Raw genomic sequence first — 15,863 nt, 5'->3', positions numbered from 1 at the left:
AAAGAGTATTACAAGTCAGGGAAAGAGAAGTATTAAATAAACATAGAAGTATTAAATAAACATAGAAGTGAGTTGATTCAGAAAATTTCCCAATTAAATACAAGTCCTAAAGCCCTAACAATTCCAGTAACTATTGGCCCAGTTGTACCTTTGTACGCAGATAAGCAAGCTAGTCCTAAGACTCCCGTTCTGACTACACCTATAGTTCAGCCAAGAAAAGAACCCTTAATAGCTGATGATCAAGCAAGTGAATGTGAGTCAGTGATTTCCCTGATGTATTTGCCAATAAGAGAACCAGTGAGTGACTCGGTCAGAAAAAACACTCCTGTAAATTCGAAAGAAGTACAAATGGAGACCTCCTCAAGTGCAAGAAATGCCACAGTAGTAACCCCAGAAGAAATAGATGAACAAGTTACTTACCTTCGGTAACGCTTTTTCTGGTGGATACAGTATCTGCCTGTGGATTTCTCACCTTGTGAATATCCCCTGCGCAGCAGCTAATTGGAAACTTTTGTAGCTCTCCACGCCAGCGAGGTCATGGACAACGTCACAGAGGGTACGACTCCGCTCGCGACCCCGGTGACGCCACTGGATCCATAATAGGGCCTCGTCAGCGTGATGACATCAGTTCCGCCCTTTTTTCCGGGCCCCCGAGGCACACAGACGGACCAACATAAATAGGCACAGTATACATAGTACACAGTATTCAAACCAACACACATAGTGTGAAATCAATGCAATAAGCAAGAACAATTAAACATTTCCACTGAAAATTACAAATATACACCTATCAGGTATATAAGAGTGGACAACGGGGAGGCAGTGGGTCAGTGAGGAATCCACAGGCAGATACTGTATCCACCAGAAAAAGCGTTACCGAAGGTAAGTAACTTGTTCTTCTGATGGATACATCTGCCAGTGGATTCCTCACCTTGTGAATAGAATTCCACAGCAGTCCCCATTCCCGGAGGAGGGTGTCCACTCTCCTATACCAGAAAATCTTAGAGGACAGAACGCGCAAAGTGGCCGTCCCTCCTCACTTCCGAATCTAAGCAGTAATGCTTCGCGAAAGTGTGGAGGGAGGCCCAAGTTGCTGCTCTAAAAATGTCCTCTACAGGTACACCCCTAGACAAAGCAGATGTAGAAGACTTTGCTCTAGTAGAGTGAGCTCTTATACCCTCTGGAGGTTCCTTACCAGCCAGGGCGTAGCAGATCTTAATGCACAGGATAATCCACCTCGATAGCGTGCGCCTGTGCACCGCTTTTCCTTTCTTGCAGCCAGCAAATCCAACAAAGAGCTGGTCATCCACGTGATAGTCTTTAGTTCTATCAAGGTAGAAGCACACCGCCCTCTTAGGGTCCAGGCGATGAAGCTGTTCCTCCTCCTTGGAAGGGTGAGTGGGAGGATAGAAGGTAGGAAGGGTAACGGACTGCACCAGATTGAAGGGAATTTCCAACTTAGGTAGAAAAGCAGCTCTGGTCCTAAGTACCATTCTTTCAGCATGAATGGTCAAGAATGGGGGTTTCGAACTAAGAGCTTGAAGCTCACTTACCCTTCTTGCCGAGGTAATTGCTACAAGAAAAACAGTCTTAAAAGACAGAAGTCTCATGGGACACTTGTGTAAAGGTTGAAAAGGTGAACCCATCAAATAGGTTAAAACAAGATTCAAGTCCCATTGAGGCACAATAAATGGAGTAGGAGGGAATTTGTTGGTAAGAACCTTTATAAAACGTAACCCAATAGGTGACTTAAACAAAGACGGCTGGTCCGGCAAACAAAGGAATGCGGACAAGGCCGATGAATAACCTTTTACATTTGCAACAGCAAAACTCTGCTGGGCCAAAGAAAGAGCATACTGAAGTATGTTGGATAAACAAGCCCTTAAGGGGTCAATAGATTTCGCTCCACACTACGAAACAAATTTGGACCATCTATAAGAATAGATTGACTTGGTGGAAAGACGTCTGGCTGAAAGAATACCATCCACCACGTCAGGTGGGAGAGAAAAATAATTCAGGTTTCCCCGTTCAATCTCCAGGCATGAAGGTGTAAGCTCTGGAGGTGGGGGTGTAGAACTTGCCCCTGCAACTGTGAGAGGAGATCTGCCCTGAACGGCAGACGGAGCGGAGGGCACGAGGAGAGGTGGAGAAGATCTGTGTACCACACCCTTCTTGGCCATTCCGGGGCGATCAATATGACTTGGACTCTGTCTTGGCGAATCTTCCTCAGAACCCGAGGAATCAAGGGAATGGGAGAAAATGCGTAAAGGAGTTGTGAGCCCCATCTCAACTGAAACACGTCCCCCAAAGCTCCCTGCATCGGATACTGGAGACTGCAGAATGACAGGCAGTGAGCATTCTCGTGAGTGGCAAACAGATCCATCTGAGGAGTTCCCCCACGTCCGAAAGACGTGACGAACTACCACTGGATGAAGCCTCCACTCGTGGTCGGCTGAGAACTGCCGACTGGGACTGTCTGCACGTACGTTCAGAACACCGGCCAGATTATTTGCCATCAGACAAATCTGGTGGACATGAACCCAGGAACAGAGTCGCAGAGTCTCTCTGCAGAGACACTGCGAAACCACTCCTCACCCACTCCTCCCTGCTTGTTGACATTCCACATCGCGGTCGTGTTGTCCGTTAGGACCTGAACCGACTGACCGCGAAGGGAAGGAAGGAAGGCCTTGAGTGTAAAACGTATCGCCCGCAACTCTAGAAAGTTGATGTGAAGCAACCTTTCCTCTGGAGACCAAAGACCCTTGACCTCCAGATCCCCCAGATGAGCACCTCACCGTAGGGAGGATGCATCCGTTATCACTGTGGCAACCGATGGAGGCGGATGGAAGGGCTTTCCTTGAGACAGATTGCCCTCCACACTCCACCAAGACAGATCTGCTGCAGTTTCTCTGGAGATCTTGACTGACTCCCTGTGATCTCCATTGTGTTGATACCACTGCCTGCGGAGCGCTTGTAGGAGAGTAGGGTCTGCTATTCTATGGTCACCCCAAATTTTTGCTTTTTTTGCTTCACTGGTTTATGACTTAATGTGGATGTGGGCCTGCTAATCAGACCCACAGCCTGCTGTTCTCTCTCTAAATTACTGCCAATGCACCCTAGGTGCATTACGAATTGGAACTGGTTCACCTTATTGGCCCCTGTAACAGTGTACCCTAGGTACCCAGGGCATAGGTGTTTCCAAGGCCTACCAGGGGCTGCAGCATGTATTGTGCCACCCCTGGCCTGGCCTCCATATTTGACACAACTGGCTGATCACTCAGCTGGGGTAAGTGGTGTAATCACCTCTTACTTAGATATAGTATCCCTATATCTAACCTTAAACTTGACACATATGTTCCTATCAGCCACTCCTATGGAAGGCCTCCTCAATCCTGGAGGCAGAGTGCTTGGAAATATGTGAGATGGTGCTCTAGCATGAGCTGAGCCTGTCTGCAGCAGTCGGGAACCACTCCCTTAGCTGTTCCGGGATATTGCCATACCATATACTCTTAAGTGCATTATAATCCTCGCGGTTATATGCTAACTTTGGTTTAGCTTTATCAAAACATGTCGAGTAAGGTGTCATACGATTTGGAATACTATCCCCTCGACAGTTCTGTCGACAGGGATAGCATTCCACCCTTCTCGAGGGACACGAGTAGCCTTAACCCCGGTTAAAGTTAACCAGAGCCTCAGCGTCACAAAATGGACGCTGCCACCACAGACACAAGTCTGACCTCCTGCTGCTGGGAGTCCTTCCAGCGAGGGAGGCTTGGACAAAGGGTTTCCTGCCTTGGGAGGTGCGAGCACCACCCCAGACAGGATTTTGTGTATTGGGTAGGACAGGGCTGAATAGATTGAGACATGCCCGGGGCACACAAGGTGTCCCCGTGCATAAGCCAGTCCAAACCGGTCCTGGGACTTTCCAGCCCCAGGCCTGACGAGGAGCTGGACAAAGGAAAGGGGGTGTAACCGCCCCCCTTCCTGGTCCCACCCAGAGGAGGGACCTAGCAGGTGATCCACCCCTCAGTATGGGAATAAGAGTGGGAGCAGTGCCAGAGCACCTCAGATCATCCTGAATCAACTTTAAACGAAGAAGACGACTGGACTTCGACATTCTGCTGCACAGAAGACTGAAGAGCATCTCCCTTGTGGCCTAGGAGTGGCCACCCTGTGAACACAGGTACCAACCAGCAACTCGACGTCTGCTTTGCCGCCGCCTCCCGCCGGAGCCCGAGCCCAGAGCCTGACAAGACCCAGACTCCCAGACTTCTCCCAGCCCGATCCACAGTCCCTGCAAAGAAGGGACCCGAGGAGGCACCGAGAGACGTGGGACCGGACCTCTTGAAAGACACCCGAAGAGCTGACTGCGCAGCATCCGAGGCACCCTCGACGTAGTGCTTTTGGGACTGAGAAGCCCCACCACCGAGCAGCCCTTGCACCGAAGATCAGCCCCCCAGCATCTCCACGATCTGCGTGGGGCACTTTTGCATTGTGCCACTCGACGCGCCATCCAGGGCACTCGCCCCGTGGTCAGCGGCCATCTTGGCGACGACAGACTTGCCCTCGCTCCTGTAAAAGGGAGCACCTGCTCTGACCTTGCTGGTCCGAGTGATAAGCCTTTTTCGATTCCTGCGTAGCTTGCATTAGCCAAGGTCTGTTTGCTCCAATCAAGTTGCCGACACCGCCAACAGCGAGAAGCCTGCGTGGGACTCCTGGACGTCCTCGACCTCTTCGTGTCCAAGTGGCTGCAGAGAGAAGCTACACCTCATCGCCTGTTTGCACCCGACATCGCCTGGTTCCAATCTGGTTCCACGGTAGTCACTGGCTAGTGACTTTGAACATTGTCCCCTCTGCTTTCAGGTCCTCACAACTTCAGATCCACCCTTGGATCCACCGGAACTCTTCACATCGAGCCGCCTGCAGCATCTTCAGCTCCAAGCACCATCGACCAGCGTGACGAAACCCGACACTACTTCGACCCTATGCACCCGCTTCCTGTGGGTGAGGTAACTCCGCAACGCCGGTGTTCCCACACTGGTACACACCTCTAGGGCCTGTGTCTTAAGTTTCAGCTTTCTAGGTCACTCGGAAGGTTCCTAACTAACTACCTTTGTAACTTTTACGCACCATAGACATTGCATTGGTGAGTGCGTGCACTTTAAACACTACACCCGAGTCCCGCGGGCCTTTCCCGACTTAGTCACAGCTAGTCCCGAACAGCTCCAGCGATTCCCAAGGCCCTAGGCCTGTTTCCTTTTCGATTGGTATCTCTTATACCACTTTCTTAGTATATGGTTTAGGTGGCCCCTAGGGCTCATCCATATTGTGCAACTTTTGTGTATTTTAAACTGTGTTTTGTTTAACGCTTGTGCTTCTGTGCTCATAAAGAGTTCAGGGGATATTTGTAGTTAATAAATATATATATATATATATTTTCAATATATATCTGTGTGGTGTCCTTTCATGTGGTATTCAAGGGGGTTGTGTATGGTAATACAGCTGGCTTCACATGCCTTTCAGAGTTTAGCCTAAGACTGCTTTGTCCACGTTACCACTAGGATAACTGGTCTATAAGGTTGACTTAGAACCGATCATTATAAGGGTTGTTTGGCATGGTACAAGGTGATCACTAGAATTAGTGAGCATCACATACCAGGCCAACTTATCACAGCGCTCTCAACAGAATGCAGAAGGCAAACAGACCGAGCAGGCGAAGGACCTTCAGGACTGGAACGACCGCTCCATTGTAAAACAAGGGAATCATTTCCTGAATGTCGAAAATCCTTTGGGGTGGAGGGAATGCTCAACAAACAGTAGTGTCCATTACTGCCCCTATAAACAGGTTGCGCTGTGAGGGCACCATGTGAGATTTGGGCACATTTATCGAAAACACCAACTTGTACAACAACTGGGTTGTCTCCTGCAGATGATGACACACCTTCCCTGGTGACTCCGCTTTGATCAGGCAGTCGTCCAGATAGGGGAAAACATGAATCCCCGACCTTCTGAGATGGGCTGCCACCACTGCCCTCACCTTGGTGAAGACTCGAGGTGCAGTAGTAAGTCCAAACGGGAGAACCGCAAACTGATAATGTTGCAAACCCACCGAGAAACGGGGATACTTCCTGTGCGACTTCAGGATGGGAATATGAAAATACGCATCCTGCAAGTTGATCAAAACCATCCAATCTTCTTCCAACAGCGCCTGAAGGACCTGCGCAAGGGTGAACATCGTGAACTTCTCTTGTTTCAGATAAAGATTCAAGATCCTGAGATCCAGGATTGGACGTAACCTGCCATCCTTCTTGGGAATCAGGAAGTACCGGGAGTAGCATCCCCGACCCCTTTCCTGCTCTGGAACCACCTCTATTGCACCTTTTTTCAACAAGGTCAGAAATTCCTCCTGTAGGTGATGGAGATGTTCTTCCGAGCAAGCCCCTTGACAAGGAGGGTAATTTGGAAAGAATTCCCGAAAGGGAAGGGCATACCCATTTGCTACAAGATTGAGAACCCATTGGTCTGTAGTGACCGATTCCCAATCCTGCAGAAAATGAGTAAGCAGACCCCCACAGGACCAACGTGAATCGCAATGGGGAATCTAGGGCTGCTTTGCTGCGGTGATAGGAAGGGAGGTAGAGGAAGAGGAGGAGTAGGGTTGACGACCTCGTGGACGGCCTCTATTTGTTCCCCTATACGACTTGTACAGCGTATTTTGTTGTTGTTGTTGCTGCTGCTGACGAGGCTGTCCATATGAACGAAAGGATGATTTTCCAAATCCTCTGTACCTACGAAAGGATCCTCTAGATTGAGTCTGCAAGCCAAGTGATTTTGCTGTGGCCTTGCTATCTTTGAATCTTTCAAGAGCGGCATCCGCTTTCTTACCAAACAGTCCTGAACCATCGAATGGTAAGTCCAACAGAGTAGCCTGCACATCTGATGAAAAGTCTGTAGACTTTAACCAAGCACCCCTTCTCGTAGCTACTGCAGAGCCCATAATCCTTGCCACCGAGTCAGCCGTATCGAGACCGCTCTGAATGACTTGACGTGCAGCAGCCTGGGTATCGTCCAAAACCTCTTGAAAGTTCTTCCTGTCTTCATCAGACAGTTTAGGCAGCAACTGTTTAGAGGAATCCATCAAGCCATGGATATACCACCCAATCCAGCAGGTTGCATTCGTTGATTTCAGCGCCATGCTCGCACCAAGCTCAACCAACACCTGCAGAGGCTCAAAGGGAGAAACCATCAATAAAGTCAACAAAAGGATCACAATCCCATTGTGTCATAACTAATGTGGTAGGAGGAAACAAATTAACCAGTCCCTTTAAAGACTCCTCATGATGTGAGATCTGTTCAGGGATGGCTGTTCTGTGAAGCAGAGAAATGCCAACAAGGCTTTAATGTATGCCTTGACTGTGTCCATCGTACATCCCTGCTAGGTTAGCATGAAATTGCAAAACGAAGGTCCTCCATCAAGCAAGTCTTCAAGTGATTCACGTAATTTATAGCACACCAGGCAACACACTTATTTAATCCTGCTTAGTAGATAGTCTTGATAGGGGGTCGCAAACTGACAATATCACGTCAACCACCAATGGTGGCATTTGGAAGGAGCTCAGGTAATCAGGCTCATTCTCCAGGCATGAAGGTGGAGACTCTGGAGATTGGGGTGCTGTACGTACCCCACCAACTGGGAGAGGAGGACCACTCTGAGAGGAAGACAGGGTGTAGGACACATGGAGAAATGCAGAGGTCTGCATATCACACTTTTCTCTGCTAGTCGGAGGCGCTGAAGATGACTTGGGCTGGTCTTGGCGACTCTTCCTCGGAAGCAGACAAATGAAAGGTAGATGAGCAAAGTGGAAAGATCCACCTCAACTGAAACACATCCCCCAAAGGTCCCCACACTGTATACTGGATAGCACAGAACTGCTGACAATGGGTATTGTGGCAAAGATATCCATCTGGGCAAAAACATATTGTGCACCCTACAGATGGAGAAGCCACTAGTGGTCAGCAAGATGAAATTGACTGAGACTGTTGAGCCTGGTGTTCAGAAAGCCTGCTAGAAGGGGCCAAATAGCCATATCTCATGTTCGCCAGGCCCCACCAAGAGCCTGAGCGCTCCTTGACAGAGGAGGCATTACCCCACTCCTCCCTGGGTGTTCAAATCCCACATCGTGGTTGTACTAGCCGCAAAGATCTGGACAGAATGATCGTGATGGGAAGAATGAGGTCCTGGAGCTCCATTCTGATTGCCCTCAGTTCCACCTGGCAGATGTGCAGTACCTGCTTCTCAGGAAACTAGAGATCTGATCTCCAGGTCTTACAGATGAGCATCCTGTCAGAGGTTAGATGTATCCGTCACTACCATACACACGGCTGGTGGAGAGCAGAAGGACATTTCTTGAGGCAGGTGATCCTCCACTGACCACTATTCTAAATTATCTGCAGTATCTCTGGAGATCACAAGGGTGTCCCACAGATATCCCGTGTTAGAACTACTGCAAGCGGAGGGCCCATTGGAAGCCCTTAGGCGTCTGCCTGCGTACATGACTAGGAGGATGCAGGAACCTGACACACCCACCAGAATAGAGAATCATTGAGGCTGAGACTTGAGCCCCCCTCCCTAAACATCAGTCCTCTGAGGAGGACTGAAGGCTTGCATAGATGTGAACAGGAGGCGCTGGTGGAGCTCAAGGTGAGGTTTGGGCACGTTGATGCAGAAGCACAAGTCTAACAAAAGGGATACGGTTTGCGGCAGGTGATTCAATACCATCTGCAATGAACCACCTTTGAGCAAAGAGTCATTCAGCTAAGGGAATACAGAAACCCCTCACCTCTTGAGATGAAATGCGACCACCACTAGCAAATTTGTGAAGGCTCAAGATGCTGATGTCAATCCACACAGGACTGCAAACCGGTAGTAAGTTGACCCTACCATGAACGCCAGTCTCCTCTTGTGCAACTGCAGGATCATATATGAAAATAAAATTCCTGCAAGTCGAGGGAAACCATTCAGTCTTCCCCTTCTAATGTCAAAAAAACCTTAGACAGGGACAGCATTTTTTACTTTTTCTTGCAGAGGTAAACGTCAGGAGCATGTGTTCAAGGAACGGACAAAGACCTCCATCCTTAGGAAGCAGCAAGTACCGAAAAAAACAGCCCTGCCCAATGTCCTGCTTTGGAACCAGCTCCACTGCTCCTTTCTGTAGCAGGGCTACCAACTCCTGCTGCAGAACTGGGACTGAAAGGACTCAGGGGCAGGGGTTGTGGGGAAAAGTCTTCTGGAAGGGTAGGGCATAGCCCTTTCTACAATCTGAAGAACACAGTGGTTCGATGTTATGAACTTCCTGGCAGGTAGAAAGGCGGATAGAAGTCCCCACACTGACTGCACATCCTCCTTTGAGTAGAAACTAAAGCAGCCATTCAGCTGTTGCTGAAGAGGAGAAGGGGACGGTTGAGGCTGTTGGCCTCTACCCATGCCTCTGCTTTTGTACAATTAAATAATTTGGCTCTGTTGCTCTGAAAGCTGGAAGAGCTGATCCTGATGAAACCTGAAGCCCCTGAAGAAGTCTTGAAATTTCCTGAACTGGGCATAGTCTTTTGTCGGTGACCCAAGATGTGGGTTGTTGCTCAGCCTGCCTTGAACTTCTCCAGCATTATGATCATCTTTGTACTCAAAAGGTTTTGCCCCAACAAACAGCATGACCATTAACGCTGCTTGGACGTCACCGGATAAGCTAGTCGACCTGAGCCAGACAAGTCTTTAAAGGGCCACAGGGAGTTCTGGCCACTGAACCTGCTGCATCCAAGTTGGCTCTAATGACCTGTATAGAGACCTCCTGTCCAATACAAACCACCTTCGTCCTTGGGTTAATGCAGAAGATTTGGCATTACCAACTGATCCATATCTCTAAAGTAAAGGGAATGTCTGCATTTAGTTATCAGATTACCACACAGCCTCCAGTTTCTTTGAAGAATACAGAAAGCACTCCCTAATGTCCTTGGCTTGCATGCAGCCACACTTTTCACATGACAAGTAATAAAGTTTGGGCCCCAGGCACCACAGACAGACAATGTGGGGGTCAGAGAATTCCGTCTGTTGTCGAAATTATATTTCGTGAATTCTGAAAGTTTTGGAAAGACATTTATGACATACTGCTGAAAATCCAACCTGAATGGAAAAATGTCTGCATCCGTTTTGAAGGTAGTGGGAAAAAAAATAAACTGACTTTGAAGCTGTGGTGCATCTTTTTGGCACAAAAGACCTTTTGTAAGTTTCTGGATCAAATCTGGCACTAAGAGGGGATTCAACAGGTGAGGAATGTGCAGGTAAAAGTATCCATCAGAAGCAGATGATCCTTCTGGAGGACAAGATGTTCCTTCAAGAGCCAGGTCTTCAGTTCTTTCTAGAAGTCAGCATTATGTTCCACTTGTGAGCTTTCTTTTAACAACCTAATGCACTGTGGCAATTGTAGTCTTAGACTATAGTAACATATTGCAAAGCTTTATTAAAAGAAATGCCACAACAGGAATAGTGTCCCAGTTGACATATGATGGTGCCATATTGCTGAGATGAGAATTGTTCGATCCTGTGCTTATTTTCTAAAACAAGGTGGATGAACGTGCAAAGTATAAACTTGTTAATTGGTGTGGTATTTTAAAGAATAGGAGACATAAATGAAAAACCTGTTTTTAAAGCATTGATAATTTCTATTGCACAAATATCCCACCTTTAGAGTAAAGAAAAGCCCCAGAGACATTAGAAAGCGAGACGTTTCATAAAAATGCTCTGTATTATTTATTTCAACACAACTGACATAGTGGTGCTTGGCTCTGTAAGCTAAAAGTACTACTATGGTAGTACAGTACATATATCTAAGGTTCTTACGCTCACACATCACGGCAAACACGGTCATACCATAGCAAGGGATGGAATAATCAAGGGACAATAACAGCAGTTCATTACCTTATTTATCTATGCAAATTAATATAGCCTCTACAACCCATGGTACTCCCAGCTAGCCTTACAAACCATTTTAAATAAATGGGACATACCTGAGTGTTGCAGGTTTTACAGAACTGCTTGATTTTTCCAGTAGAAATGTCATTGTCATCATAGCACTCTCGACACTCAAATACTGCAAGTCCTCCACATATGCGGCACTGCCTAGGGGCTAAAGGATAGTTATGCTGTAAATATTTTCAGAGCATTGCCAAAAAGCAATAATAATGCTTTCAGTAGCAAATGTGTGAAAGGAACGTTTATATTGGCAGCACACAACAAAATTGGTGAACTTTTACAAAACTCTTGAAATGACCATGCAATAGTGGCAGAGGTAAAATGTCTGAAGGGATAGTGACATGATATCAGTGTTTGTCTTCGGCAAAACATTTCACTTCATGGTAGAGAGGAAAAGTAAAGAGTACTTTGTTCTTTCTCTAAAATATTAGTGGCACAAATGTATATACAAATACTTGAATTATTGCATTTAGATCTTCGACCAACTGTACACTGTATTCTGCGCCCATCAACAGCTACATTGGTGCAGCAAATACTGACAAATTGAACATGCCAGTGAGTGTAATTTCCAAGCTCCAATATGATCACTGTCAGTGAATTCAGACACATGGGCCACATTTTAGATGTGTGCCAAGTGAAGACCTCTACTTACCGAAAGGCCTTAACTCGCCCTTCTCTCTGATTAGGACTTCATCAAAGGAGCCTGAATTGCATCTCCTAGTTAAGAGTACTGAATAGCAGGCAGTGGGGTTCAGTTTCTTTGGGTGGATACCACCGTAACTCTACAAACTATGATTTTATTGAATGATGCATAATGCATTCAACTGTAATTGACAACAGCTTTCTGCCAACTCGTGCGGAAAACCTTCCAGCTGTGCCAGAACAGGTTGAAGGTTGTTTACCATTTAGATCTAACAAGGAGACCCATATTATATTGTTACAAAAACTTTGTAAAGTCTACATAACTCACCACAGTGGCAGAAATTTACTCTACTAGATAAATATTCTGGTATTATTTTATCAAAAAAAGATGGATTACTGATTCAACAAGGCCCAACTGGGTATTCTTCACAAAATGTCTCCCTGATTAACCGCATCGCTGCTGCGGTAATTTTTGCGCTACGCTGCTTTTTTCAAAAAGCCGCGTTAGATGAAGAGCTCAGCTCGTCATCCGCACACGCCCCCCGTGGCTGATGACGAGCTGAGCTCGTCACCAGCATCGAAGGGGTTAAAGAGGTAACTAAAGAGTTTAAGAAAGTGACAATGGAAGTCCATATGGAAGAATCACCTTTCAATGATTATCTAGAGAAACAGAATGTTGAACCGGAGTCGTCATTCTGAGAAAGACAGGATGTTTTTTATCAGATAGAAGAGCTTCAAAGAAACAGTTTCAAACAACTGAACATGTTTTTCCCTTTAGGTAAGTTTCCTCAACTGTGGTTGCAATTCAGCACAGAATTCCTGAATGTATACAAACTTCAATAAAAAGAATGCAGCAAATAAAAATGTCTTCTTCGGTGCTTAAAATGAGCCTTCTGTAACACATCCCCCAAAACAATAGTTTTAATTGTTTACCAAGAGGGGGGAATATGAATTGAGAAATATGTGGGGTGGGGGTCTAGATATCTTTGTTGCCTCAGGGTAACATTAATTGTGAGTAGAAGCAGTAGATAAAGAAAAAAAGAAAAAAAATATTTTTAGCTTATGCATGGAAGACGATGGTGAGAGGCTTCAATGTCATCTCTGATAACATGCGGTTTCCCAAATCTGAACGGAAGTTATTGGTGGCAAAAAACAATTGAAAAAGCACTGTCGGTCTGTGGGATTTTGCACAACTGCTTTTTTTTAATGTTGCTAAGAATAGAGACATGAGTCAAGAAAGATCCAGTCCCTTTTCTTACAAGTAGCAGTAGTACTTTGCATGAGTAAACAAGAAGCAGCCATTGGTAAAGCCCAGAACAAACGGAGAAATTTTGCAAAACTGTCATTTTCAAAATACAGATTTTGCCAATCAAACAAAATGAAGGTGGCTCCATGTCTGAATTCAGCAAACATTCTCACCAAAAAGCTTCTCAAAGTTCGCCGTAAAAGGGTTCTACATATTCTTTATCAGTTGGATCCCTAAATATGTTGCCTCATTTGCCACCACAAAGGACTCAGTTGACTAGGCCCCTTGTAGTAGCAAGCCTCAGCCAGGCCTACCAGTCCAAGGGATTCGCCCTTATCTGCTCAGAGTCCTTAGACCAATAAAAGGAAGTTGGCACAGAAGCTGGAATAGAAAAGACCGAGTTTATTAAACCTCATGAGGTGGAACTACATTCACACAACACCCTTTGGTAGTGTATGAGGTAGCGCACTGACTGGAAGGAGCTTGGTCCTTTTGTACCCACACAGGGGCTTAAAAGAAGGCGGTACAAGGTACAGAATGCTGGTTTCAAATACATACAAGGCTATACAGAGAGTGTGCTAGCAACAAGTGGGAAGGGCTGACAGTAAGCTAATTCTGGTGGACACATCCTGACAGTTACAAGTTAGGGACAGCTGTAAGCTCTACTGGGCATGTGCAAAGCATAAGAGGATAAGAAAACAAGTTACTTACCTGTAACTTCAGTTATCCAGTATTGGTATCTTTCATAGATTCACATGCCTGAATCATTCCCCGTCGTCGAGGCGGGAGTCCCACGGTAAATAAAAAAGCAGTGCCAAAAGCACTTTGTAGTAGTAGGCCCTAGAAAAGGCCTGAGGCCTATATTATAGTAGCCTATCTACATCATTATGCTAAAAAGAGCAAAGTCTTTGCTCCAACCAATCAGCTTACAGCACCCTCTAGAACCTTCCCTGCAGAGCCAGCTCTCCTCAGATTTTCATAGCACAAGTGGGAACAAGTATCCCGAACTTAGAGAACTGACTCTCCGGGGAGGAGGGTGGGTGCATGTGAATCTATGAAAGATACCAATACTGGATAACTGAAGTTACAGGTAAGTAACTTGTTTTCTTATCCAGTATTGGGGTATCTTTCATAGATTCACATGCCTGAATCAGAATAGCAAGCAGTATACCAAGTATACAGTCTGTTGCGGATGGTGGGAGACGTGTACTGATAACCTCCCAGTTGCATCCATTATTTGTTACCAGAGGCTTGAGAATGCAAACCTTCAAAGTTAAAACATGAGTTATAAGAACTAAAGAGACATGCATAGTAAAGTCCAAACATGGATATGTAAATCTCATACACATCCAATATATCTACTAAAGTACATATAAATATAACATGTTAAAATCGCAAAAACTTCATGCATATCATGAATAAAGGCAAGCATAGATAATATTTAAAAAGCCAAAGGGTAACAGAAACTGGTATTAACGAAAAAAGGTAGCGTAGGACCACCTGTCCAAGTGCCGAACCCTCTTGACATGTAGACTAAAGGCAGTAATGTCTCGTGAACGTGTGGACATTTTTCCATGTCACAGATCTACATATCTTCTGGAATTACTCCAGCCTGCAAAGCTGTGAATGTTGATACTGTTCTAGTCGGAAAGAGCTTTGACCTTCCTCTGCAAAGGTTTGTTAGTCTTGTCATGGCAGAAAAGATGCTAATCATCTGGCTATTCTTGCCTTTGTTACAGCCGTTCTAAGAGTAGCTTGACCATAAGCCACGAACAGCTGGCTGGATCATCTGATATCCCTAGTTTTCTGTAGTTAGAATCTTAAACAGCGTTAAATCTCCAGCGAGTGTATTACTCTTTCAGCTGGAGGAGACGGATCCGGAAAGAATGTCTTTAATCTTACCGGTTCGTTAGAGTGAAATTGTGTTGGTACCCTAGGAATGGACCTGGGATTTGTCCAAAGGGTTAAATAGTTCAGAGGAAAATGTAAAATTGAGGGGTTCCTTTATAGTGAAAGCTTGGATCTCACGAACCCTTTTCTCCAGAGGTAAGAGCCAGTAAAAGGGTAATTTTCCAGGTGAGGAATTTGAGATCTGGTTAATGGATCAGCTCAAATGTACACTGCATTAACTGCGCTAGCAATGCCGAGTTCCCACTCTGGGAGGGTGCTCGCACTGGAGAGAAGGCTCGGAAAAGCCCTTTCATAAACTGTTTGGCAAGTGCCGAAGAGCAGAAAAAAGAAAACTTTTAACATTTCCTAAATCTGGAAGACGCATTTTGTTCGATGAAAAAACTAAGCCCACACTTGGCTAGAAGAGCAGATAATGGAGAACTTGTTCTGCAGTAACTAATTGAGTGAATGGCATTCACCTCACACCAACCGCAAAATCGCTTCCATTTGAGGCGATAAGCCCTGATTGTGCCTTGGGTACGAGATTTGGCCAAAGTTTCACAACAGTTCTTTGAAACGTTGATGCCCTTGAACTCTAACAAATGATAAGCTGTGCGTGCAATTGTAGTGACTGTGGGTCCGGACGAACCACTTGGCCTCCGTCCCCTCGTAGGCTCAGGCCGTAGCCGAATGGGCTTGCCTGTAAACAACAGCAGAAGTTCCGAGAACCAATATCGGCCAACGGGGCGCAATCGGAATCAGATGGTAACCTTCCAGCTTCATCTTGCAGAACACTTTCGGAACCAATGGCATTGGGGGAAAAGCGTACGCACAAACTCCTGACCATAGCATGGGCAGGGCATTCCCTCTTGATCCCTGTTAAGGGAACCTGCTGGCATAATATCGGCCTTCCTTGTTCTCTCTGAATGCAAATAGATCCCGTGCCGGCTTAACCCAAACTTTGGAACACTGGGTTCACCTGTCCCTTTCCCGGCTTCCACTCGTGACAGTCCGACTGAGACATGTTCAGAGCATTGTGGAGAGCCCTGACGTGTTCAG

General features: G+C 46.2%; 1 protein-coding gene across 7 annotated transcripts in view; it reads right to left on the bottom strand.

Annotated features, from left to right (window-relative positions):
- CYLD (CYLD lysine 63 deubiquitinase) overlaps window positions 1-15,863 on the bottom strand; it is a 516,546-nt gene that overhangs the window by 38,043 nt on the left and 462,640 nt on the right. For all 7 annotated transcript variants that reach the window (XM_086945164.1, XM_086945166.1, XM_086945167.1 and 4 more), the window contains exon 15: window positions 11,062-11,180. In XM_086945164.1, coding sequence (XP_086801290.1) covers window positions 11,062-11,180 — 119 coding nt within the window. The remainder of the gene's footprint in view (window positions 1-11,061; window positions 11,181-15,863) is intronic.

This window comes from Lissotriton vulgaris, chromosome 12 (assembly GCF_964263255.1).
Source record: "Lissotriton vulgaris chromosome 12, aLisVul1.2, whole genome shotgun sequence".
Taxonomy (NCBI): Eukaryota; Metazoa; Chordata; class Amphibia; order Caudata; family Salamandridae; genus Lissotriton; species Lissotriton vulgaris.
This window is presented reverse-complemented; position numbering and strand designations above follow the sequence as displayed.